The 23,948-nt window shown below is 45.7% G+C and overlaps 1 protein-coding gene and 1 long non-coding RNA gene across 13 annotated transcripts in view; one reads left to right on the forward strand and one right to left on the reverse strand.

Annotated features, from left to right (window-relative positions):
• robo1 (roundabout, axon guidance receptor, homolog 1 (Drosophila)) overlaps nt 1–6,603 on the forward strand; it is a 172,667-nt gene extending 166,064 nt beyond the window's left edge. For 11 of the 12 annotated variants that reach the window (XM_055513882.1, XM_055513883.1, XM_029172080.3 and 8 more), the window contains 7 exons: nt 500–644; nt 916–1,146; nt 1,437–1,927; nt 2,010–2,171; nt 4,523–4,798; nt 4,885–5,078; nt 5,380–6,603. In XM_055513882.1, coding sequence (XP_055369857.1) covers nt 500–644; nt 916–1,146; nt 1,437–1,927; nt 2,010–2,171; nt 4,523–4,798; nt 4,885–5,078; nt 5,380–5,394 — 1,514 coding nt within the window. In that variant the 3' untranslated portion in view covers nt 5,395–6,603. The remainder of the gene's footprint in view (nt 1–499; nt 645–915; nt 1,147–1,436; nt 1,928–2,009; nt 2,172–4,522; nt 4,799–4,884; nt 5,079–5,379) is intronic. The other variant, XM_055513884.1, reaches the window with a different exon arrangement.
• On the reverse strand, nt 2,170–23,708 carry LOC129604996 (uncharacterized). Its single transcript, XR_008696422.1, has 3 exons — nt 23,451–23,708; nt 4,866–16,021; nt 2,170–3,165 (listed from the first exon to the last, which is right to left on the reverse strand). It is a non-coding gene; the product is annotated as an uncharacterized LOC129604996 (long non-coding RNA).
• Nucleotides 23,709–23,948: the final 240 nt, after the last annotated feature.

Consider the following 23,948-nt stretch of genomic DNA (forward strand, 5'->3'; position numbering starts at 1 on the left):
TTTCATTAGGGTCTCAGTGTCGGTGGACAAGGACAAATGATAGCTCATTGCAGACAGCATGCAACACTGCCACCTTAATGCCATGTATCCATTCTTATATTGCATTTTAAGTTCAAGCCATTAAGTAGAAGCCTTTAGTGTTCCCTGCACCTCACAGCTCATTGGTTCACAATTCTCTTAGTTGGATATTAATTGGACCCTTTCTGAAATAAAAACACTGTAGGAAAAGCACTGTTTTTTTATGGGTAGCAGCCTTATCACTTAATGACAGAGAGGCATGTGTGCACACTTAAATATGGGGAGGTTTGCCATAAATGATGGTTTCCTCTTCAGTCAGTCTTATTAATACATGTTACCTGCTGTCAATTCTGTGCTTGTTACCTCAGCATTAATAATTTATGTGTTTTCATAGTCAGGTGCTGTAGGAAACGTGTCTATACTATAGGTGCTTTGTGACTGATGACATGCTTTTCTTTTTCTCCTCCCATGTTTTGAGCAGGAAGTCAGGGTCAAAAGAAGGGAATGCGCACCCCCAAACTACCCAAACAGAGCACAATGAATTGGACTGACCTTCTGCCCCCTCCCCCTGCAAACCCACCTCCAAGTCGGAACACAGAAGAATACTCTCTGCCGCTGGAAGAAAGGTGGGAAATGTCTGCGCAGACACAAAGACACAGGCACGCTCACACAACATTTAAATACTGGTTCATTTTCCTGCCTTTTCTCCTGTTTCTTGCATTCATTGCAAGCGTGTACCCTAAGGGCTTTCTATCTATTACTGCTAGTCATGTCAAACCTTGATAGAAAGACTGCATGAATATTTAGTGCATGCTCTTCTGGCTTCAGTGTATAAAAACATTCATGTTTTCAGTGAGTGATATGAAGGTAACGAGGCTTGTTTCTCTCCGCTGGCAGCTGTGACCCAGACATGCAGTGCCCCATGCCCCCTTCTCACATGTACCTGCAGCCTGATGAGCTCGAGGAGGAAGAGGAGATGGAGCGGGGGCCCACTCCCCCGATACGAGGCGCAGCATCCTCCCCTGCCGCTGTGTCTTACAGCCACCAGTCCACAGCCACGCTCACCCCCTCGCCCCAGGAGGAGATGCACCCGATGCTGCAGGACACATCTGACAGCCACGAGCGCAGGTACGCGTCAAACAGTGTGACAGGTTTTAACAAGTAGCATCTTGGCTTAGATGCTGGGAATCATAGCTGGTCTTCAAAGCCTTGGAGGAACACTTGATCTACAAAGTACTTGGGATTCATAAAGCAGTTTCCATGTTGTAGGCCATTAACTCTGGAGATAGTAAAGCGCTACTCCTGCTGTCATTTCAGTACAGAACAAACAGTTGGAATGATTTTAGATTTGCTTCAAATAACAGGACAGGCTGAAGTATTAAGACGAGCAGCATTAGAGTGTTTGTTGCCTCTTACAGACGCCATGCTGTGAGCCCCCCACCCCCTCCAAGGCCCCTCTCTCCTTCACACACATATGGGTACATCACCAGCCCATTGGCTTTGGACACTGATGGAATGGAGGAGGAGGACATAATGGAGGAAGAGGAGGGCGATGAGACGGATGCAGAAGTGGCCAAGATGCACTACCACCACACCCACCCCCACACACACCCGCACCATCCCCACATGCACCCGCGGAGGTTGCTTCTACGGGGACTTGAGCAGACGCCCGCGTCCAGCATGGGCGACCTGGAGAGCTCGGTGACCGGCTCCATGATCAACGGATGGGGCTCAGCCTCTGAAGAGGATAATGTCTCTTCAGGGAGGTCCAGTGCAGTTAGTTCATCAGATGGATCCTTCTTCACTGATGCCGACTTTGCTCAAGCAGTTGCAGCAGCTGCGGAGTATTCGGGCCTCAGAGTGGCCAAGTACCCAAATACACAGGGCCAGGAAGCTGGAGGAGCTTCAGGTAGGTTTCTATACTTTAAAATTAATGATCACATATTTAAAAAAGCTGGTACTAGACTTGGAAAATCTGTTTGTATTCTTAGCGCGAAAATACCAAATAAACCCATCAGGCCACCGTCCTGGTAGCCCAGTGTCTACAGACAGTAACATGAGTATGGCAGCCGTACACAGGAGGCCTCCGAAAAAACAGAAACAGCATCCTGCCGGCCATCCAGGAAACCAGCGGCGCGAAGCCTACAATGAAGGTACAGTACGTTTCATCTCAGTACACAGTCTTCATGGGTTTCAATTCAGGAATCTACAGTAAAGGGCAGCTTAATACAGACCTAGATGCCAGAAGGAAAAAGATGAAAAACACAGTTTACTGTGACATAGTGTCTGTAAATGACTCAGAATGTATTAATCACCATCTCTGGTGTTTATGCGCATACATACATGGCATCACTCCTCATCTGTGGATAGCATTGGGCAGGAGGCCAGGGGGGAGGAGGGAGAGGGAGGAGTCGTCTCAGGGGACTTGTGCCGAGCTTGGCTGCGCTGACACTGGGATGTCTCTCCACTCTAGCCACTAATGAAATTGATCCAGGTGCTCTGGCTCACGCTGAAGTGCCACCTTTTCCTTGGCAGGGGCCAAACATAAACCAAACAGAGGCTAAATACCAGAGCAGCTGCACACCAAAGAGAAGCGTTAACCTTGTTAAGTAAAAGACCAATTGACTTCCTACGGCATCATTCTTTACAACATTGCCTTTGTGTTTAAAAACCGCTTTTCTCATTTGTTTCCTCTTTTTTTGTGTTTGCGCTCGTGCTCACTCTGTGCTGTCTCGGAGCCGGTGCTCCTCTTAGTGTCAGGTGTCCTTGAGTGTTTGAAGCACTAGACAGGGACATTTAATATCCCGCTCACTGGGAGCTAGACCAGCCATATCACTGCAGAAAATCCCGCACCCCCACCCCGCTACGAGCGGCCGCCTTCTGCCGTCATCCTGGCTTCTTCACAATCCGCCGCCCCTCCCTTTGCAGTTATCTCTCCATCCCTCTTCAGCCTTCGTCTTCTCCAAAGCTTCTCTCCCCTCTGTTTTTGTTTGAGCTGGAGGGGGTGTGACTGTCAGCTCTGTCCGTCCATCACTTCTCCTACTGATTGCATTTGATCTGAATGGATTGTTTTACGTTTGGAGGTTATTGCCTGCTTTCCTCCCCCGATCTCTTCCTCCATCTCCACTCTTCATGCCCCAACTGTGGCTGAAAGGTAGGAGAAAGCGATTTAATGACATTTAAAGCAGGAGAGGAAACAAAGCACTGCACACAGTCTGTTTTGTTATACGTTCCAATGTACAGCATGACTCCAGCCGGAGACAGCTATCCAGGCAACGTTTCTATGAATGCCCATAAACAGCACCGAAGGCAGAAAGCAAGCGAACCACCAAGCACATCGTGTAAATCACAGACCCATCCCCCCCTTCATTCTGATCTATTCATTTTGCTTTTGTTTGCACAGTAGATGTGGAAACTCCCAAGTTATACCCCCACCCTCTTGATTCGTATTGCATTTGACTTTAATGCACTTGTCATCTCCCCCTATACGAACTTAACCCTTTCCTGTCACTTTGGATCCGTCTCAACCTTCTCTGCCTAATTAACCACCAGGCCCTCGGTCCAGCCTCCTTGGCAAGCCCAAAGACACTTTGCACACTTGGACTCTGTCCTTGCTGATATTCCATCATAAATCTAGCAGGCGCTGGGCTCCTCCCATGTAGTAAACTATATCTCATAGACTGTGGCATTGATCGGACTCTGGCTGAGGCAGGACTCAGGAGGCAAGAGAGATATTAAAAAACTGCAGACGCCTCTCTGCTGTATGATATTGACCGGCCCCCTTTTGTATTCAGGAAGAGTGGACGGAGGTGAAGGATAATCAGAGAAGTGTATTGAGGCTGCCTGTTTCCACCAAGACGACACTGCAAAGGCCCACCCTATTAGCCTTTCATGTTTTTAAAACATTCACCAAGTCCGAAGTACGATCGAGTCTATAAAGCAGCAGTGGGGAAAGCTGTAGGAGCTGACACTCGCTGCGTTTATAAACTCCCTAATCTAAAGTGGATTATCGGTCTGGCTGCTGACAAAACCATCCTTCAGGTGGGGTGCTGATTAGAAGATGAAAACCCATTGATCACAAGCAGACATTTTGTTTAGACGGCTGTGAGAAACCCGGCGGCCCACTGGCTGGCCTCATATGAATAATGGCTCAAGGACAAGCAGCATTGATTCATTGATGGGGGAAGTCGAGCAGGTCACACAATCAGCTGCTGACCGTCACGCTCCCCTCTTCCTCCTCGCTCAAATCTCATAACTCTCTGCTTAGATTTGGCCTCTCTAATGTCATCTGTTGTGTTTAGAGGAGGGTTTTTTTTCCAGCATATCCGGGTGAGCAGTTCTGACTGGATGTGTGTATATATATACTCCAGCTGTGTTTATGTATCACTGTGCAGGTGTTGGGCACCTGATAGATGATACACAATAAAGTGTATGTAGATTCCTCCTCTGCCTTGTTTTTAATGCTGGTGGTTAATGCCTTCTCATTTCCTGTGTTTATCTGCAGATCTCCCGCCTCCTCCAATCCCACCTCCGGCCGTGCTCAAGTCCCCTACACACCCCTCCAAGGTGGCGATGGAAGGCCGGGGTTTGATCTCCCCCAAAGCAGGAGAGGTACGAGACAAGAGAGCAGGAATAGGAGCCTATCGGACTCGAGATGGCTCGGATCCCAGAACAAGCTCATCTGAACGCAAAGATGCTCAGGAGAGACAAAAAACTGCTCATGGTGGGAAAGGGAATAAACACGAGAGTAGCACTGCCAACAAGGCACGCCAACACACAGGTAACTACAAAAAGTCTTCATTCTCACGAGAAGTCTTTTTAATTACTCAAGTCAAGATTCCACTTACAACTGTTGTCTATCCCAAGGTGCAGAGGACATTCTGCCCTACAGCCGACCACAGTTCCCCACAGTGAATAGCCCCCGGGACCCAAGCTCCTCTAGCTCCATGTCCTCCAGAGGATCAGGTGGCCGGCGGAGAGGAGAAGGAGGTCGTAGAAATCCTGCCGACATGGGCCTCAACACCACTGGAGCCTTTCAACATGGAGATGAAGAACTAGAGGTAAACACAGCACATAAGAACAGCACCCACAGAACAGTTTAAGCAAAGGCCTCAAGGTTATTGGACGTCTAAATACTGTACACATCGGTGCATCCTCTTCTGCACCCTTGGGTATTCAATTAGTAATCAGTTGACTTATGATTAATTGATAAATCATTGACAACCCTAAGAGAAAATCGTCAGTGAAGATAGATGTCACATGACATCGTTTTTACATTAGAGAGCGATGTGTATATATTGGCATGAATAGATTGATGAATGTGTAAGACAAAGTGCTTGTTTTTGTGTTTCCCTTGCTCAGATGGTTGAAAGCTGAAGAACAGCAGAGGACATGGAGAAACTGTTCTGATTTTTTCCAAGAGTGGAGCACCATTGCTGTTTTAAATATCTCGGTATTTCACCGTCATGTTTGGCTGCCATCATATGTACTTCAAGTGTTTCTTTACATCTGGAAAACAAACAGTTTCTTTTAACTATTCATTTTCTATGTTTGTTCGGGAAAAAAAGGATAGCGTCTGAAGATAAAAGAATGGTGCATTCAAAACTAAACACACACTAGTATATTTATGTTTAATTCCAATGCAATATGGAGGGAAATCCTACTCCAGACATTGATGCGACTCGGCTTGTCTTGACAAGATCTTTAGAGCCCGTACAGTCAGATGTTACTGTAATAAACTAGCTGCAAGAACAGAGGGTGGACTGTCTGTAAATATACGTGTATACATGATGCTCTCTTGTTTTACCCGTTGTGGTACCTCAAAATTTGTCTTCCTTGTCCTATTTCGCAAATTCTAATTTTATTATGCCAGTAAATATAATTATTTTATCATTTCCATCCATGTTGTAAATTGCAATATTATTTAGTTGCCCCAAGAAAGTGCCACTTTGGGATTTTTCTTTTTCTCCGCCTTTTATTTTTTGGTTTTTTTTGTAATGCACTGTTATGATTCGTGTTGTCGTCAATGTTTGTTATTTGTTTTACTTTGGTTTTAAAAGCACAATCACTAAACTTTATTTTAAACCATTCTATCTATTAACCTTTTTGTCTTACTGGAGGAAAACAGGTACGACAAAAGAGTCTAGTTAATCCTGATGATGATGATGATGGTTGCTGTTTATGAAGGCTGTGCTTGAAAGGAGACTCCTTGTGTTGTGATTGTCTCCCTCTCCAGTTCTGACACAAGCTCAAGTGATGAAAAGCATGGAAGCGTTAATGTGAGTCATAGCTGTCATGTAAATATCTTTTACGCATTGACCATACTCAGCTATTGCACATTAATGGAAAAGGTGACGTTGTCTACTAATGCACTTAAATGAATGTCAAATACAGGAATAAAAGTCACTTTGGGAATCTGGAGAGGTTGGAATTGGACAAGAAGGGTCTCGTTTCTAGACGGAGGTAACTCTGGCCTCTGCTGTTTTGGAGAATGGGTGCTGTTGTTTATTCATAGGACATCTGCAAACATTTGTTTCGTAAAGCAAAAAGAAAAAAAAAAGATAAATAAAAAATTTCAAACTATAACTTGGCTCTGGTGATTTCTTTAACATTTTATAAGAGGATAAGTCACTCAGCTCAAGGTACTTCTTAATCTAAGCAAAGAAAGCAATAATGGGCTGCTGATCCCTGCGCTGTGGCACTCAACCCGCGCTCATTCATGCCTACAAAGACACAAACAGCTGCGCACTGAAGGTTTCAGCAAACATTACTGAAATAGGAGCAAATAGAGAATTTGTCGGGGGACTGTTTCTTGCAGTGGATCAATAAGTACCGGTCAGGATAAACAGCAGCTGCTGAACTCAAAGGCTCACAGTTTCATACCCTACCATCGAAGTGCAGCGTTTTCATCGGGTTTATAAAGTTGTTCCTATACATCGTTTAATCAAGCTCCGCAAATTGGAAACGAGCCTGATTTCCACGCTGACGTTTAGCCATAAATCAACGCAGATATGCCTCTAATGGCATGTTTGCATATCAATACGTACCCCGGCTCTACAGCCTTCAGAAAATTACAAAGAAGTAGCACAATTTCACTGATTATACATCTCTGCAACAATGTCAAATATGACTATTACACAGACGCGAGGCTATGTTACTGTAGTGCCACATTAATAATTCATCACAGGATTACCAATTGTACTAATGCTGATTGGAATACCACTATCATGTTATCAAACAAAAGATACCAAATGGGGAAAGAACAGTCACTAAATATTTAAACACCCTTAGTTTTTACAGCTTGCTTATCTTAACATTTTAAAACCACCAGGACTAAATACATGCTCAGTATATATGTACAGTAACAGCACATATAGAAACACATTATATAGACATAAACGGTAACTGTATTAAAATTGATTATAAAGCATATTGAGTTTTTCAAGCGGATGAAAAATGAACGTCAACACCTTTACTGTCACACTGAGCTACAGTATCAATACACTTGGCTCAGACACTGAACAGCTATTTCTGGTCGAGCTATTCAAATGTATTACCTAATGCCAATTCCATTAGTGTTCTCCATTACTCACAATATTAGCATCCCATGTCATTCAGTAAAGGCATTTGGAGCCATAGAGGGAAGCTTAAACCAGCGGTGAAGGGATTATATTTAATTTGACAGGCCTAGATTGCTGCCAATTAGGCGTAAGGAGCCTTCAATGAGGTTAGCCAGCGAATACAGTGCTCATCTTATTGCTCATAACTCAATGGAATATCTGCTGACACAGCAAAACAAAACATCCATAAAATGGGGAGATGACAGAGCAACTCTAGACAGCGACTTATTCTAATTGAAGACTGAAATACATTTGTTCCACTTTATTACATCTAACCTGCCTACTGCTTGTTCTCAAAGGCAATAACCTGGCCTATGGGAGCCTTTAATGACAACCACTGTCTTTCTGCCTTATTCAAACATCAGTGATGAAGAAAAAGAGGTGTCTCCTCTGCTTTACACTCCCTCCTGAGCCTCAAAGTACTGGAAAGGAAGTCTGTTTTTACAAGTTAATGAGTAACGCTGCCGCCTCATAAGACCGACCACTTCATGCCTCAGCGTGAAAACCATCAGAATAGCACAAGCGACCGAGTCCAGTAGGCTCATTTACTAAAAGACATTTCTGACATTTCACAAAGGTAAGTGATTTTATATAAATGGAATGTGCATATATTCAGAAGGGAAAACAATCTCTTCATGCAAATCCATCAAAATATACAAAGAAACTGGTGTACAGACCAATTAGAAACATTATCATTTAGCAGGGTTTTCATACTTGTTAACCTACGACAGCTGTGCCCTCCTTCTCCTCCCTCAACGTTGGAGCTCCCTTCCCCCACTTCCGTCTCCCAGGTATTCCCTAATAAGCACCTTTCTAAAAAGAACAAATGTGGAACCCGGGTGAGCAGACCCTTCTGTCTCCATCTATCTTTTTAATGAGTGGAGGTGTGTCGGCCCCACAATGAGATGCAGGTGATTAAAGATATTAGGCGGCAACATTGGCTGCCAGGGTTTTCCAGCTCATAATGACATGAATATGAGCCTGCATGGCCGACAGTACCTCAACCTGTGTGCTCGGGAGGTACCGCTAATATTAAATCTGTCTGAAGAAAGTACATTTACAGACACAAATTTATCAATCTGCCAAAGTCACAATGTGGACTAATGTAGGAATATGCTAAAAAAATTCCTCCCTTTTCCTGTCTGCTTCATTCCATCAGTGATTCAGTTTTTACAATCAATAATTCAAACCTTAGTTGCTCTCAAGCTTTTCCCAGCACCCAAAAACTAATTTCTTTTGTGCACATTCAGCCTGTCTGTAATTTTTGATCGCCAAACTGCTTCATTAACCTCCTTCCCAAACTAGGAGGTAATTAAGTGAACAGCTGTGCACTGTCTGACGACTCCTCTTACTGTCGCTGCCATTGCGAGAACGCCAGAGGAAGCCGTCTTCGCAGGTGCACAGTGTTTAGGCGGATTACCGGCACCTCTCCACGCCTATTTACACTACAGCTGCAGGTCAAACGCCAGCTCTTCAGACTTTCAATCAAAACTCATTTACGTTTAATGATTTCAGCAACCAACTCATCACAATTTCACATAATTACAAAAAGTAGTTTTTAATCAATGTTAAACACTTACGCTTGTTTCAACTTGTGAAAATTGAAATGAGAAGAGTTGCCGTAAAATATACGGCAACTGCCAGAGGTGCTGAGAGGGAATGTGGAATCCAGCCAAGTCCAAGTTTCCGTAATAAGTGGAGTAATCTGGGTGATTTGTACATCCATTTGTTACTTAGCCAGTCATTCTAAGAATCCGTATTTAGTGACGATGGGGTCCGCGCAATTAACCCAGAGGAATATAGCCTCCCGCCGCCGTCCACAGGAATCCTCCCGCCCTCAGCGCTTCCCTCCGCTGTGCCTGCTTTGTAGTTTTAAACTGACCCTCTAACATTTAATGTTTCTAATAAGTCAAGTGCCCTCATCAAACATAAGTAATTCTGCTGTAGGCCCTGTGGCTAGTAGGATAGACTTAAAAAAAAATGACGCGTACAGAACTTGGAGTTACTACTTTAGTACTAATTAAAAGATGGGCGACTCTGAATTTCACACAATGTGGCAGCATTTGTCAACAAGTGCGATAACCTGCACTTGGATGCCAAAGTCCTCAAACACGAATTCACGCAAATCAAATTGATCAAATACTAATTTTACAATAGCACAATAGGAAGCTTTTTGACAACAAAAAACATGCCACAGTATAGTATATGGTAAAAAATCCCGTCATAGTATAGTATGTGGAAAAAAAACAACAAAAAAACATGACGTGTATAAATGTACACACACGTGCGTACATGCAGTAAAAATATGCACATAGTATAGTACATGGTTAAAAAAAACACTCAGTATAGTACGCAATAAAAATATTAGCATATTATGCGGTTGAAAAAAAAACAGTATAATTTGCAAAAAAACAAAAACACGCCATAGTATGCTATTAAAAGAAAAACCAACACGTTATAGTATAGTAAGTGGTAAAAACAACAACAACCCCACCACCAAAGCGGTAAAACAAAAACACGTCATAGTATAGTACGCGGTAAAAAACACGGCACGGCAAAGTAGAGTATGTGGTCAAAAAAAGCCATAGTATAGTATGTGGTCAAAAAAAAGCCATAGTATAGTATGTGGTCAAAAAAAAGCCATAGTATAGTATGTGGTCAAAAAAAAGCCATTGTATAGTATGTGGTAAAAAAAAAAAAACACGCCATAGTACGCGGTAAAAACACGGGTCATTGTATAGTACGCGGTAAAAAGACACGCCATAGTATAGTACGCGGTAAAAACAACACGTCATAGTATAGTACGCAGTAAAAAAAACAACACGTCATAGTATAGTACGCAGTAAAAAAAAAAAAACACGTCATATAGTATCAGGGGAAAACAAACGTCATAGTATAAAAACAACACGGTAAAAAAAATTCAGCAAGGCAAAGTATAGTATGTGGTAAAACAAAAAACACGTCATAGTATAAGGTAAAAAAAAAAACAAACATGTCATAGTATAGTACACAGTAAAAAAAAAAAACACGTCATAGTATCAGGGGGAAAAAAAACGTCATAGTATAAAAAAACACGGTAAAAAAAATGTAGCAAGGCAAAGTATAGTATGTGGTAAAACAAAAAACATGTGATAGTATACTGTAGTATGAGGTAAAAAAAATACGTCATAGTATAGTATGAAGTAAAAAAAACACGTCTTAGTATAGTATGAGCTAAAAAAAAATAAAACACGTTATAGTATGTGGTAAAAAACAATAACAACAAACAACAACAACAACACCACCACGTTAGTATAGTTTGCAGTAAAACAAAAACACGCCATAGTATGTGGTAAAAAAAAACAAACAAACAAAAATATGTCATAGTATAGTACGCGGTAAAAAAAACACGACATAGTATAGTACGCAGTAAAAAAAAAAAAAAAAAAAAAAACACGGCCTAGTATAGTACATGGTAAAAAAAAATGTCATAGTGTAGTATGAGGTACAGAAAAAAACAACAACAACACCACCACCACAAGTATAGTTTAGTATAGTACAGTATAGTTTGAGATAAAACAAAAACACGGCATAGTATGTGGTGAAAAAAAAAAAAACGCCATAGTATAGTATGTGATAAAACAACACATCAAATGGAGTATGTGGGGAAAAAAAACACGCCATAGTATGCGGTAAAAACACATGCCATAGTTTAGTACACGGTAAAAAAAAAAACATGTCATAGTATAGTATGAGGTTAAAAAAAAAAAAAAAACACGCCATAGTATAGTACATGTATGTGGTAAATCAACGTGTCATATGGAGTATGTGGTAAAAAAAATGTCAGTGTAGTATGAGGTACAGTAAAACAACAACAACAACACCACCACCACAATAGTATAGTTTGCGATGAAACAAAAACACAGCATAGTATGTGGTTAAAAAAAAAAAAAAAACCTATAGTACGAGGTAAAAAACACGGCACGGCAAAGTATAGTATGTGGTAAAAAAAAAAATCATCATAGTATAGTATGAGGTAAAAAAAAACACGTCATAGTATAGTATGTGGTAAAAAACAACAATAACAACAAACAACAACACCACCACCACCATAGTAAAGTTTGCAGTAAAACAAAAACCCGCCATAGTATGCGGTAAAAAAAAAACAAAAAAAAAACCAAAACGTCATAGTATAGTACGCGGTAAAAAAAAACACGCCATAGTATAGTATGAGGTTAAAAAAATAAAAAAACACGCCATAGTATGTGGTAAAAAAAAAAAAAACACAGCCTAGTATAGTACGTGGTAAAAAAAAATGTCATAGTGTAGTATGAGGTACAGAAAAAAAACAACAACACCACCACCACCACCACCACAAGTATAGTTTAGTATAGTACAGTATAGTTTGCGATAAAACAAAAACACGGCATAGTATGTGGTTAAAACAAAACAAAAAAAAACTTTAGTATAGTACGAGGTAAAAAAAAAACAAAAAAACAAATAGTATGTTGAAAAAAAAAAAACACTATAGTATAGTATGTGATAAAAAAAAACTTGGTGTATAAAAACACACGTACATACACGTCATAGTATACAGTATGTGGTAAAAACAATACGTAATGGCAGAATAACAAGTCATAGTATAGTATGTGGTCCCACCCGTGTCCAGTCCAGTAAAAAAAAACACACCGTGGTCATAGTCTAGTATGTGGTTGTAGAGTCCATTCCATACTGCTATATATCACACCAGCACTCATCATCCTTTCAAACAGAAGCAGAAGTGCAGGTCTACTAGTCCTGTGGCTAATCAAACACATTACAGGAGCTAATTCTAATTCTATGCTGAAGAATGCCCAGAGCAAACACACAATCACACGCAGCACGTTCCGATAACCGCACGCTCAGCAAAACGCTGACACCACCAACCAGAGGCCAAACGTAAACGGTGACGGACAAAAGGCCCGGTGCTGCTGCATGTTCAGCGAGGGCAACGAATAAAAGGGACAAATTAGACCGTTTTCTTATTCAAATAACAGAGCGCCGCTGATTTGAATGGCATTGATAGATGAGGGGTGAGGACAAGGGTTGCGAAGGAGGGAGGATGGCGGCGGCGGAGCCGTTTCTGCCTCTGAGGCCGACGGGCTGTTGACTGACTGAGCAGAAGATGAGGCGTGGGTTCATCACGCGCTGCGTGGCCTTGGGGCGATTTTCCAGCCTTCACATAAGACGGCTGACGTGCTCGTGTTCCCGTCTTAAGCTGTGGTTTTACAGTCAGGCCGTTATTGCGCTTTATAACCGTGACCGACTTGAAGGCAGCAGCTACACCCATTCACATGCGCTCATTGTTTTATCGGATGCCTTCGCGTGCGAGTAGGTAACGAAGAAGCTGCTAAAGACAAAGCATCGTCACACGAGTGGCTGAAGGTTCTATGTTATTTGACTGCAGTGTATTTCTAGATCGTGTCCGGAGCTTGTTCTATCGATTATTATTTTTCTCCCCCTCGAAAAAAGACTAATGAGCCCAGAGAATCCTGCTAGAAAGGTTAATACAATATTGAAATGTCAGGAGATTAATGATATTGTTCTTTCTTCCTGTGGTCCTGCAGAAGAGGGTGACAAATGTCTTGCCCTTTTCACTCCGTTCCTCCATGTTTGTGAGCTTTTTCTCCCTCCTTTTGTCTTCGTTGTCCATCACCAACCGTGGCGTGTTCGGCGAGTCCGAGTCGCGGTCGCGCTGTAAATGAAGGCACTGGGGCGTCTCCGCTGCGCGTCTGGAGCTCGAACGCATCCCCGTGCATCCGAGCGTCAAGCTGTAACGAGCGAAGCGCTTGTGTTTTACGGCGGATCCCTGCTCCTCCACGGTGCAAACGTCCGCCTTTCTTGCTCGACGCGGTCCACGCTCCTGCAGCACGCCGGCATGGGGTCCAGGTTTTAATCAACTCTGCATAATTGGAGTGATTCCCTGTCTTGCTGTATATTTCAATCCATCTGTATAATTACAGTGAATTAAAGTCTTTGTCAGAAGGAATGGGGAGGGAGAAGCCTCGCGCAGACCCTCCCCCACCCTCACCCCGCTGTAGCGCGCACAATTAGACATCATCATGAGAGAAAGAGGAAATTACCTCTTTTGTCATCTCATTTTTCACTGGTGGGGTGTTAACACGGGCGTCAACAATAATTAATGCATCACAACAACCTGTACGCAAAACATGCCCCGTATCCATTTCAGTGTGGCGCATTTAGCAATTAGCTTCATGTTTGTACAGCCGCTGCTGGCTAGCTGGTGGTTGGGCCCAGCGGCAGCAGAACCGGGCGGGCGTTGGGGTCCTCCTCTGCTGGGGGCTTCAGGTCAGCCATGCCTGGTGCAATAATTGCATCGATGAGGTGGTGAGTGGCTCGCGGGCGAGCGCGGGTCGCCATCACTCTGCGCGGCGCCGCCCGCCCTCAGGTAGGCCATTACCGAGGCCCAACGCCGGACCTCCCAGGACCACGTGGCACCGCAAGGTTAAAGGTCGAGGCAATTACAGAGATACCAATTTATCTTGTGTCTATAACCAGAGATCCTGTGAAACAGTCCGATAAGATGGCGCTGCCAGCAACAGGCGCAGGAAAGGGCTGCAACCGAGGCATCCTTCTTCCACCCGCCGCTCTTGGCCTCATCCTGCTGATACTGTCGTTGGCGTCCTAGTCATCAGCCGCTCCCTGGACCACGTCGCTCTCATTTCCTCATCTCATACATCCTGCATCAGACAGCTACTATCTCTTCCTCTATATGGCAGGCTTCTGCGGAGTTTGGCCAAATCACTTTACTCTCCCGCAGGGGAAGAGCGATGCAATAACTTCCACCTCCATCCAGGAAGTCCTGCATTAACCATGAAGCCAGTTTGCCAAGTCATAAGGTTTCATTGGTTTTATCAGACCTGCCAGAGCCTTTGAATAATTGCTATTCTACAGGGTGGCTCTTTCCTTTATTGTCCTGAATTGGAGCCAGTCGCTGTTGAGCTGTGAGCGTGGTGTTGGCTTCATGATCAGTGGTGGTTCAGCAGATATGCTGGGGACAAGTGGACACTAAAAGCAAAATCCGTCACTATGAATGCGACGATCACGGCTGCTGATTTACTCTATAGCAGAAATCTGACAACTCCATCTGCGGTTTTCTTTTTCTATCTAAACCAGCTTTATCTTCATTTCTTGCCTCTGAAACAGTTGTCTCTCGATCTACGAGACATTTAACAGCAACCTCAGCCTTCTCCCAATTTTCAGCTGCCCCCGTCCTCCCTTTTGACTCGGCCCATCCTCCCCTCCTCTTCATCTCTCCATCATTGTCACTCCGCCTCCAACTTCCCAGCCATTGCCGCGTTCCCTTGCACAATGCTTCCGACAGCCAATTTATACAGTGGCAGGACACATCTATCTCCTGGAAGTCTGAGGAGCGCTGCTCCGGCTCAGAGTCGCACCTGCAGCCCAGGGCGCCGTGCGCCTTTGTTTCAACGTTTCTGCATCGTGAACATTTGCTTTGACTTTGGCAGGTGTGAACCTGCATAGACTCAAAGACACGTCACTATCTATTCAAGAAAAGGTCTGTTGGTCTGTTGTTAACGGTGAAAAGTTCATGCAAAGTCCTATTCATGTGAGAAAGAGTTTATTTAGATTTAATCAAACAAATAGGAATCCATCCACCGATCTGTCGATTTGATGCCACTTTTACTCATTTGTGGCAGCGCCGGCAGGTTGAGCACGTGACGCAGGCCTCCCTCTCCTCAGCCCCGTTCTCCAGCGCCTCCTCTGGTGCGACTTCCCAGGTCAAATGAGAGACCTCACCTCTTCAGCAGATCGTGCATCTGCCGCAGAGTCTCCTTCCAGCTGGACGCCCCCAGACACCTGCGATGGAGTCCGGAGGCGTCTGGATTCCTTCCACAGGGAGAAGTGCCTGAACTCCGACACTTTAAGGGACCCACAGCAGGTTGAATGTCTTTATACCCTCATGCTTCCTATCCATTACAGCATCCGAGGCTTTACAGGCAAAATCAGCGATCTCTCCTGGGAACGAGGAATCCATAATTTTTCTGTTGCACTTAAAGTTCAAGTAAACAATAAACAGGTGGAGTACGAATGGCAATAAAAGGTTCAAGTCCCTGATAGTTCTTTCTAGTGGCCTTTAACGCTCATCATGACGCCGACGAGCTCCACCTCCCATCGATTTTCCCCCGTCACGGTTTCAGCTTGTGTAACTTGCACCAGGCCCTCAGCTGCAGTCAGCGTTACCAGGGCGCCCATTGGATGTGACTCCACAAGTTCACATGCATTAGCGTTGCAGCCGGGGCTGCTGGTCACACCCCGCTCCCCCCGCGTCCTCTGTGAGTTCAGGCATGAGATGTGTGCAGCCAGTAGAAAGAATCAAACGGCTGCAACGACAAAGAGCCAAACGAGCTGAGTCAGTTTGTACATTTAGAACGTGTGCTCAGGCTGCTTCTCCAATGAGCTAATGTTACTGCTTTTCCTGTGGATCCTCTCTGTAAATCGCGTAATGAGCCTCGCCGCTCCTACTGTTGACTTTAATTATACATCCGCCCAATTAAAACAGAACTCTGACGCTACGGTTTTATCTGATCACACGTCCAATAGAAAGATCAAACCCTGTACACGCGTTACATCAGCGGACCTTATGTTCCTCAGACACCAGTTATCTCCTTGAGGACACAGAGTCCAAGTAAATTAGTGCAAATATTTTTCTTGGAAACAAGACAAATCACATGCTGCTTTTTTGTCACAAGTTGCCTTTTTCCAATTTGTGTTTGTAATTAGGGTGTGCAGCAGCCCGACATCCAGCAGATAATCTGGCCTTTCTGTATTAGATGGGAAGTGGACCATGAAAGTAATTGGTGAGTGTAGCACAAATTGGATCCAAGCGTGATGTGATTTTTATTCCTCTGAGGCAATATTAGCAAAGTGATCAGAACAATGCTGCTGTGGCACATTTTAAAAACTCTTCATTACATATGTGCAACATTTATGATCCAATCTTTAAAAGGTTCAGTAATCGGCCCAAAGGTGGGAGGAAGGAAAAAGGCTTCGGCTGCTTTAAATAAGGAATATATCAATACTTTAAATAAAATCTGAGCGGGTTTTCTCAATCAACTGTTTCAAAACTGCTCCAATTAGGACTCGTATTAGTTGGAAGCATGAAAAACAAAGTGCCGAGTGTGAAATGAAGAGCTGCTCTCTGGAAAAGCCCACAGAGGTGTTTTATTCTACCACAACGTGCGCGACACCAGATTTATTGGCCAGAAACGCCCCTTGATAATGAGATGTGGAGCTTGAGGGGAGGACCACTGGGGGCTTGGGGAGCCGTCAGAACCGCAGCACTTTGACCCAGGCAGCACAGGCATACAGATGGGCCGGATCTGCAGGCTGATGAATGGGGCTTTATCACTTTGGTGGAATCCTGGTCAGCACGCCTGGCTGAATGCTGAACAGGCCCATTGTGTGTCTGGGAAGCGGGGATGGATGGGGAGAGCTTTTCCTCCGAGCGCATGCGGGAGAACGCGCGTCGCCAGGAGCGTTTACTGTAGGTGATGTGATGAAAGAGTCCATCACAACCAAACACACCAAAGCGAGAGGCTTCAGACAAAGCGCAGCTTCAGGACCGACAAATCAGAATGGATCAAACAAATGATGCTCAGGGTCTGTTGATGAGCAGCATGTGAATAATATCCATATACTGCTTGTTAACATGAGGCACCTGATGAGTCACCCATTAAAACACTAGTTACCTGAGAATGTTCACTGCTTAAACTAATTGAATCTTGCACTGAGCTCGTTAGCACTAATTAGACTGGAGTGGATGCTATGTCTGTTGCTAAGATGATATAAAGACCAGGCAGCAAGCAGGCATCCGTATGTGCTCTACACCAGAGGGACCCTGATCAATATATGGATGAATGAGAAAATCCCCCATGTATTTATGTAACTTCATTAGACTGCACAGACAGACACAGCATGTAAAGAGCGGCTAACATTTAGCTTCTCTTGATGTAAACGTTGCTAGTTTTAACAAGGTTTAATGAACCTGCAGCTGTGAAGCATCCGCCGTTAGCTGGGTTTCTGCACGTTTCAGTAAAGTCTTCCTACTTTACTGAACTGCTCCTCGTTTCTCCACATCTAATTGTCGGAGTGAGAACCTGCTGCAGGTTCTGAGCTGCGCCTGTGGCTGCGAAGCCCCATCAATTATCTGCTTCACGCTGAACACAGGGAAACATGTCAACACCCCAAGACACTACTACCCCCCCCCCACACACACACACGGCCGTCCAAACAGAGGAAAACCTCTGACAGCATAAATTACTGGGTGGAGAAAGGTGACGGCAGCGTGCATGTATCAAGCCTGGTCTGCTGTCGGGGGCGGGAGACGGGAAAACAAAGGAGCTGTGAGGCGGCTCCATGTGAAACGTGAGGAAGGGGAAATCTGGATGGGAAGACGCTGAGATCCTCCACCCGCGTGTTCCGTCAGCTCCCATAGGCGCCGCACGGTAAACAGGACGCAGAAATAGCCCTCAGTCACACAATCCAGCGTGGCTGTTGTGCAGCTTGCGTACGAGGAGCGCAACTATTTGATGAGGATGTGCCCGGGCGGCGCCGCCGCTGTCTGGCACCGCGGAGATTCATTTATCACAACAGAAGCACCTGGTGCTGGGAAGCGTTAGCGGAGCGGGAGCTGGAACACACAACTGGAGCATCTCCGCGAACAAAGGGGGCGAAAATAGCAACATCTTCCGCCGCATCTCTGCTCGCTCCCCTTCGCGCCGCCGCCGCCGCCGCCGCCCCCCCCCTTTTTCTGATGCTGCTTTTAACATGCCTCCATCTCCTCATGTTAATTTGCTGCTTCAGTGACACGCATCATTGGGGGGAGTCATTTCTAATAACCCTGCCAACCCCCGTACAAGTGCCTTTGAGTCACGCACTGAGATGTCATTCAAATTATTAGGCATAATGGTGACAATGATGCATTTCTAAAGCGGTACTGCGGTTAACTCAACACAAGCAGCCCCTCCCTCCCTCCACAAACGAACCCCACGTCCCCATCCCTTTCTTTCTTTTTTTTAAAAGGAGCACGTACTGAGCTGCTGGGGTGAATCGTTTCATTTCCCCGAGCGTTTTGCCACAAGAAAACTCTCTTTATTTCTGAAGTGTCTCTGCATGTCACAGCCTCCTCAGTGTCGGCGTCTCATCACGCGTGGTGATGCGAGGCTTCCTGTTAGAAACGCTTTCAGGGCGGACGCCTCAGAGGCTCCTCTACCTTCCACTCCTGACCCGCGTCAAAGCAGAATCATCATGCATTCACGCCAGGCCGTCGGGGACGACGTCTCCCCTCGGCTGCTTTGTTGCAGCAGCAGAGAGGCTCGCGGAGCGTCTGCTGCTTCCTCCCGTGGCCTCGGCCTGATGCGGCCGCTCGGCGGCTGCGGAAGCGACGCTTCTTCCTCGCGCACAGGTTCCACGGCGTGAGCGACACGTGCGACGCACACTGCAGCGGACGAACACGTGCCCGCGCGGCTGCGTTCGCCGTTTCAGCCGCGACTCGCGCGGGAGGCGCGGCGTAAGAGGTTAATGTGGCAAATCGACCGGATTAGATCAGCGCGTAAACAGCTTCACTCCCGGCGAGGTGCAGGGGCGGCGGCGCCGTCTAATGGAGGAGCCGCGTCTCTTTGTCCCTGTTTATTTTCCAATTTCACAAACACGGTCTCGGCTGCCTGGAAGATAACACGGCGTTCTGGACTGAAAAAGCGGAAAGCAGATGCCTCAGTAATAAAAACAATTAAAGCGGCAGCTGCACCATCTGCTATTGTCCGTGACCACGGTAATGAGAGGCACAGGAGTCCAGGAGGGAAGTGGGGAAGGAGGCGGCACCGAAGCACCAGCTCTGCAGCCTGTGAAGTCTGAGACACGGCCTCGGTGCCAGTAAGAACAGTGGCATTTGCCTCCACAGACCCAGATTACACGTATCACCCCTTTAACATCATCGCCTGTGTGGCCTGAGCTGAAGCCGTGTCCACGGTGACCTTCGCCGTCTGGGGACCATTAACAGAGTGATGACATTCATGCTCAGAAGCCAAAAACGCAGACGACAACAAAGACAACAGCGCTCATCACGGCCGTAACGCTGGCAGCAGTCAGAGCTTTGATAATTATTAGTTTCAAACTGATTATATAAAGAGGTTTTTTCCAGTGGAGCCAATGAAAACAGGCACAGCCCTGCGATATTCAAAGGCAAAGGAAGACTTTCAGAGCGAGTCCTTGGCAAAGACTTTTATCTACAAAGCTGTGCCCATCAAACGCGTTCAAGAGCAACTGTGTGAAAAACATGACCAGGCTTTCAGAAAAGTGAAAACACGCACACAAAAAAATCTCTGGCTCACGCTTCATCAACAAGTGTGTGTTTCTGCTTGTATCACAGACAAAAGCCGGCCTTGGTGAATCCACCTCCTACGTCTTCGGTTTGTGCACAGACAGGAGAGAGAGAGGCCCCAGAAACGACGCGGAGCAGAGGCTCAAACCTGGATGAGCAGAAACCTGCGTCCAATTACTGCACCTCTGGAAACATGTGACAAAGCACTCGTAACATATCTGCCAACATCTTCACATCTTAGTGCTCTTGTCTATTTGTGGCCTTTTCATCTCACATCACTTGTTAATGAAAAGCCCAGTTGTAACAAAGAACAGATGTGTGAACCACAGGAACTAAAGCAATGAAGACGTCTATATCGCTTCTTAGACCAGAGAACATCCACATTTTAAAAGTTGGAGTTATGCATCATAATTAATACAATTTTTAAATGTTATTTTCCACAGACCTGTCGTATAAAAAAAGGACCCACCACTAAAGCACAGGCCAGAGATAATCATGGCGACTTAAACACCATCTAAAAACCCTGATTAACAATCAGACTGGAGATTATGTAATGCTCACAGAAATCTGAAACAACAGCTACAAGACAAACACTAGTTAACCTCAGGACTCCTGTTTTTATTTCCATGCATAATCAGACCAGCCTTTAATTAAGGAGAAGCAGACATGGTTTTGGGGTGTCTCCCACTGTGTTCGTTAACACACATCATTAATCAAGGAGGGGGGGGGGGGATTCCATTAAGCGGGTCACTCAGGATCATGCTAAACAATTAGGCTTTGATTAAGAGATTGTTCATCAAGCCGTCCCACCAGCAGCCAATGGCGTTAGAGTCACTGGAGCAGGATGAAGTTCACTGAAGCCGGATTCAGAAACACTGGTAAATCTGACAGCATGTGACAAGTGTGCTAATATTCCAACATCTAGCAGCGACACACACGTACACACACAAAGCCAAATCTGCCTATAGTGGAGTCTTTCCGGCAGATTTTACCTTATAGCGACATTACAATACATGACAATCAACCGTGGCTTATTTCCGCCAACAGATGTTTTCTCTCCCTTGAATAAAATCTCTGCTTTCACGTGTGTGAATGGCCCCTTTGAAAAGCCTGCAAGGTGAAACGTAACGCCCCCCCCCCCCTCCTCCACACATAACTGAAGCCCAGATCTCAAGGAGACCAGATAAGTGGAGAGAAAGCGAGCGTGTGCAGGCACGGATGATGATGGGATGATGGGAGGCGAAGAGGAGAGAGCGGCGCCAAAGATGAGGAGCTCACGGTCGCCGAGGAACGGGAGACGGGCGTCTATGAGTCCATCGGTCCGGAGGAGTCAGAGCACATTCAGCCTCAAACAGCACAAATCACCGACAATAACAAATACACAAACAGGACTTCAAAGTGAAAGCGCGCCAACGACGACAAACTGCACTGACGGAGGAGCTTCACGAGCACCAGGTGGATGTTAAACAGCAGGGACGCGAGGCGACAGACACTGTTTTCTGTGGGAGCGTCCCACTGAGCGCCTTCAGATCCACTCTGTGGAATGAAAATATTAAAATGGATTCATAATGACTAACGTGACAACACACCACAGCTTACAAGACGACAAATGCTGTTTAGGCAAAGAACTACTGGACACTGTGTTTATGGAGAAGTTGAACCTGAAAAAATGAACCTAAAGATGAGAATTTATTACCCACAAATCATCACAATGAAGGAAACATCAGCTGAAGCCCTGATGGAGACGGAGGCGAAACCGAACTAGTCATAAAACTCAAAACGCACCACACGCTGCTCGACAAGCAACATTTCCACACAAACTTGGGAATCTATGCTGCGTCTGGACTCATTTATCACCGTGGAGCTCAGTGTGACAAATGTATATATATATAAAAATATGAAAGTGCTGGCTAAGACAGACAGAGAGAGGGAGGGGGACGAATTAAATGCAAATGTTACGCCACCAGCTGGTCGAGCTGTTTGACGCGCGTGATGAATGGTGCTGCACTGGTAGCGCTGCCCTCTCACCTCCACTCACTGTCACCGGTCTGAAGACCAGGATGAGGAGGAACAGGATCCTGCAGAAGGAGCAGGGGACGCTTCCTTTCATCAGACACACAGATGCGCACGCACACACATGCGCACACACACACACACACACACACACACACACACACACACACACACACACACACACACACACACACACACACACAGCAGTGTTGCTTGCTGAGCCAAGCTTGTCTCGCTCTGAAGCCCCTCCTTTGGAGACCACCTCCCACGTCTGATGCAACAATTACGCCGCTGTACCAACGCTCAGAGTTGTGGGACTACAGATAAACAGCGACGTCGCAGCGAACGGCGCATTCAGGAGGAGGTGAGAAACGAGGCAGGAGGGGGAGAGAGCACGCGGGCAAACAGTGGGAAATAAAAGATGGGAGCAAAGCTGGAAAGTTGCTTTGTTGGCAAAGAGCAGAGCAGCCATTACCCCCCCCCCCCCCCACCACACACCACCACACACACACACACACACACACACACACACACACACACACACACACACACACACACCGTATGGAGGAACGGGTGTGAAATGGGAGCTATTCCTGCTCTGAACTGATGGGTTTGTTTAAAGGGCCCATAGATCAGTGAACCCTTCCCATTAATATAAATGCAGAAATCTCCCAAGCATCCATAGAAATATCATGTTATCCACATGACATTAATCTCTGACTCAGTGTGGGGCTGTTTTAGAGTCTCTGCATTACTGGCGCTGCGATTCAAAGTCTTCCGTGTTGTAGTAATACCGCTTCTTAAATGTCAAAATAAATTCCAAGCAATTATGAGAAACACGAGTTCTTGATGACAAACACTTCAGACTGATTAAGAACCGCGGCCGCGGAGGGGGGGGCGATGATATTACTCAGGGCGGATCTGAAGTAGTCACGGAAATTCCAACTGACGCTAATGTAAACACGTGTGAACGAGCCGCTTTGCGCAGATGAACGGGCTATTTTTAAGGTTCGGACGCGATCGGCGCCGTTGGATCGACGGTCCAAACGCTCCGAAAAACAAACAGGCGCATAAATAAACGCCTTCATGTCGCCCACCCGCAGTAGATCGGAAGAGGCGCTAACCTTTCAGGCGCTGATCACGCGTCACGGGGACGAACGCCGCAAACGAACACGTGGGATTTTACGGGAGCGGCGACATCCGTCAGTGTCCAGAACATCAATTTAGGCCATTAAATGTGTCGTGTTTACAAACTAATGAGTCATAAATAAAATGCGCCTCAGCAAATTTCCCATGACAAGCGTAAATACGACCTAATTAAAGTGAGTGGTCGTGTGCGCCGCCATCATTCTAACGGCCGGGTTTCTTCAGTCTGAGGCCCCGGCCCTGAACGCAGCTAATGAGAGGAAAAGCCTCACCCCACGCCACGTGCTCGTAGCTCGCCCACTCCGTGAATCCTCCGTGGCGTCTGCTTGCGTGGGGGTGACATTCACCGTTTGCCAGGCTGCGGCTCAGCTGCTCCTTTGGCATTTTAGCTGCTCCAACTCGTTATTGTGTCGTCTGGAGCAGCAACAGTAAACACGCGTTCACGCTCGAACCCCACTCGCCGTGCGTGAATTCAGCCGCTCAGTTTGTCAGAGCGCTTCCCCAGGTGCGTTGATTGACAGCCTGCTTGTCCAATGAGAGGAGGGTGGAGACGATCACGCATTCATCACATTAAGACGTTGTATGAACGAACAATGAATTACTTACACACAATAATCATCCTTTCATAGTCCAAAACATATTTCATATCAGCACATATAATAATGTTACTCTTTAGAACAATGGACCTCCTTCATTTGATGCTCCAGATGGTTCAGACTAGAAGCGGCTGCAGGTCCGACCCACGTGTGATGCAGACCCACTGGGCCCGG

The sequence above is a fragment of the Betta splendens genome, chromosome 13, assembly GCF_900634795.4.
Source record: "Betta splendens chromosome 13, fBetSpl5.4, whole genome shotgun sequence".
Lineage (NCBI taxonomy): Eukaryota > Metazoa > Chordata > Actinopteri > Anabantiformes > Osphronemidae > Betta > Betta splendens.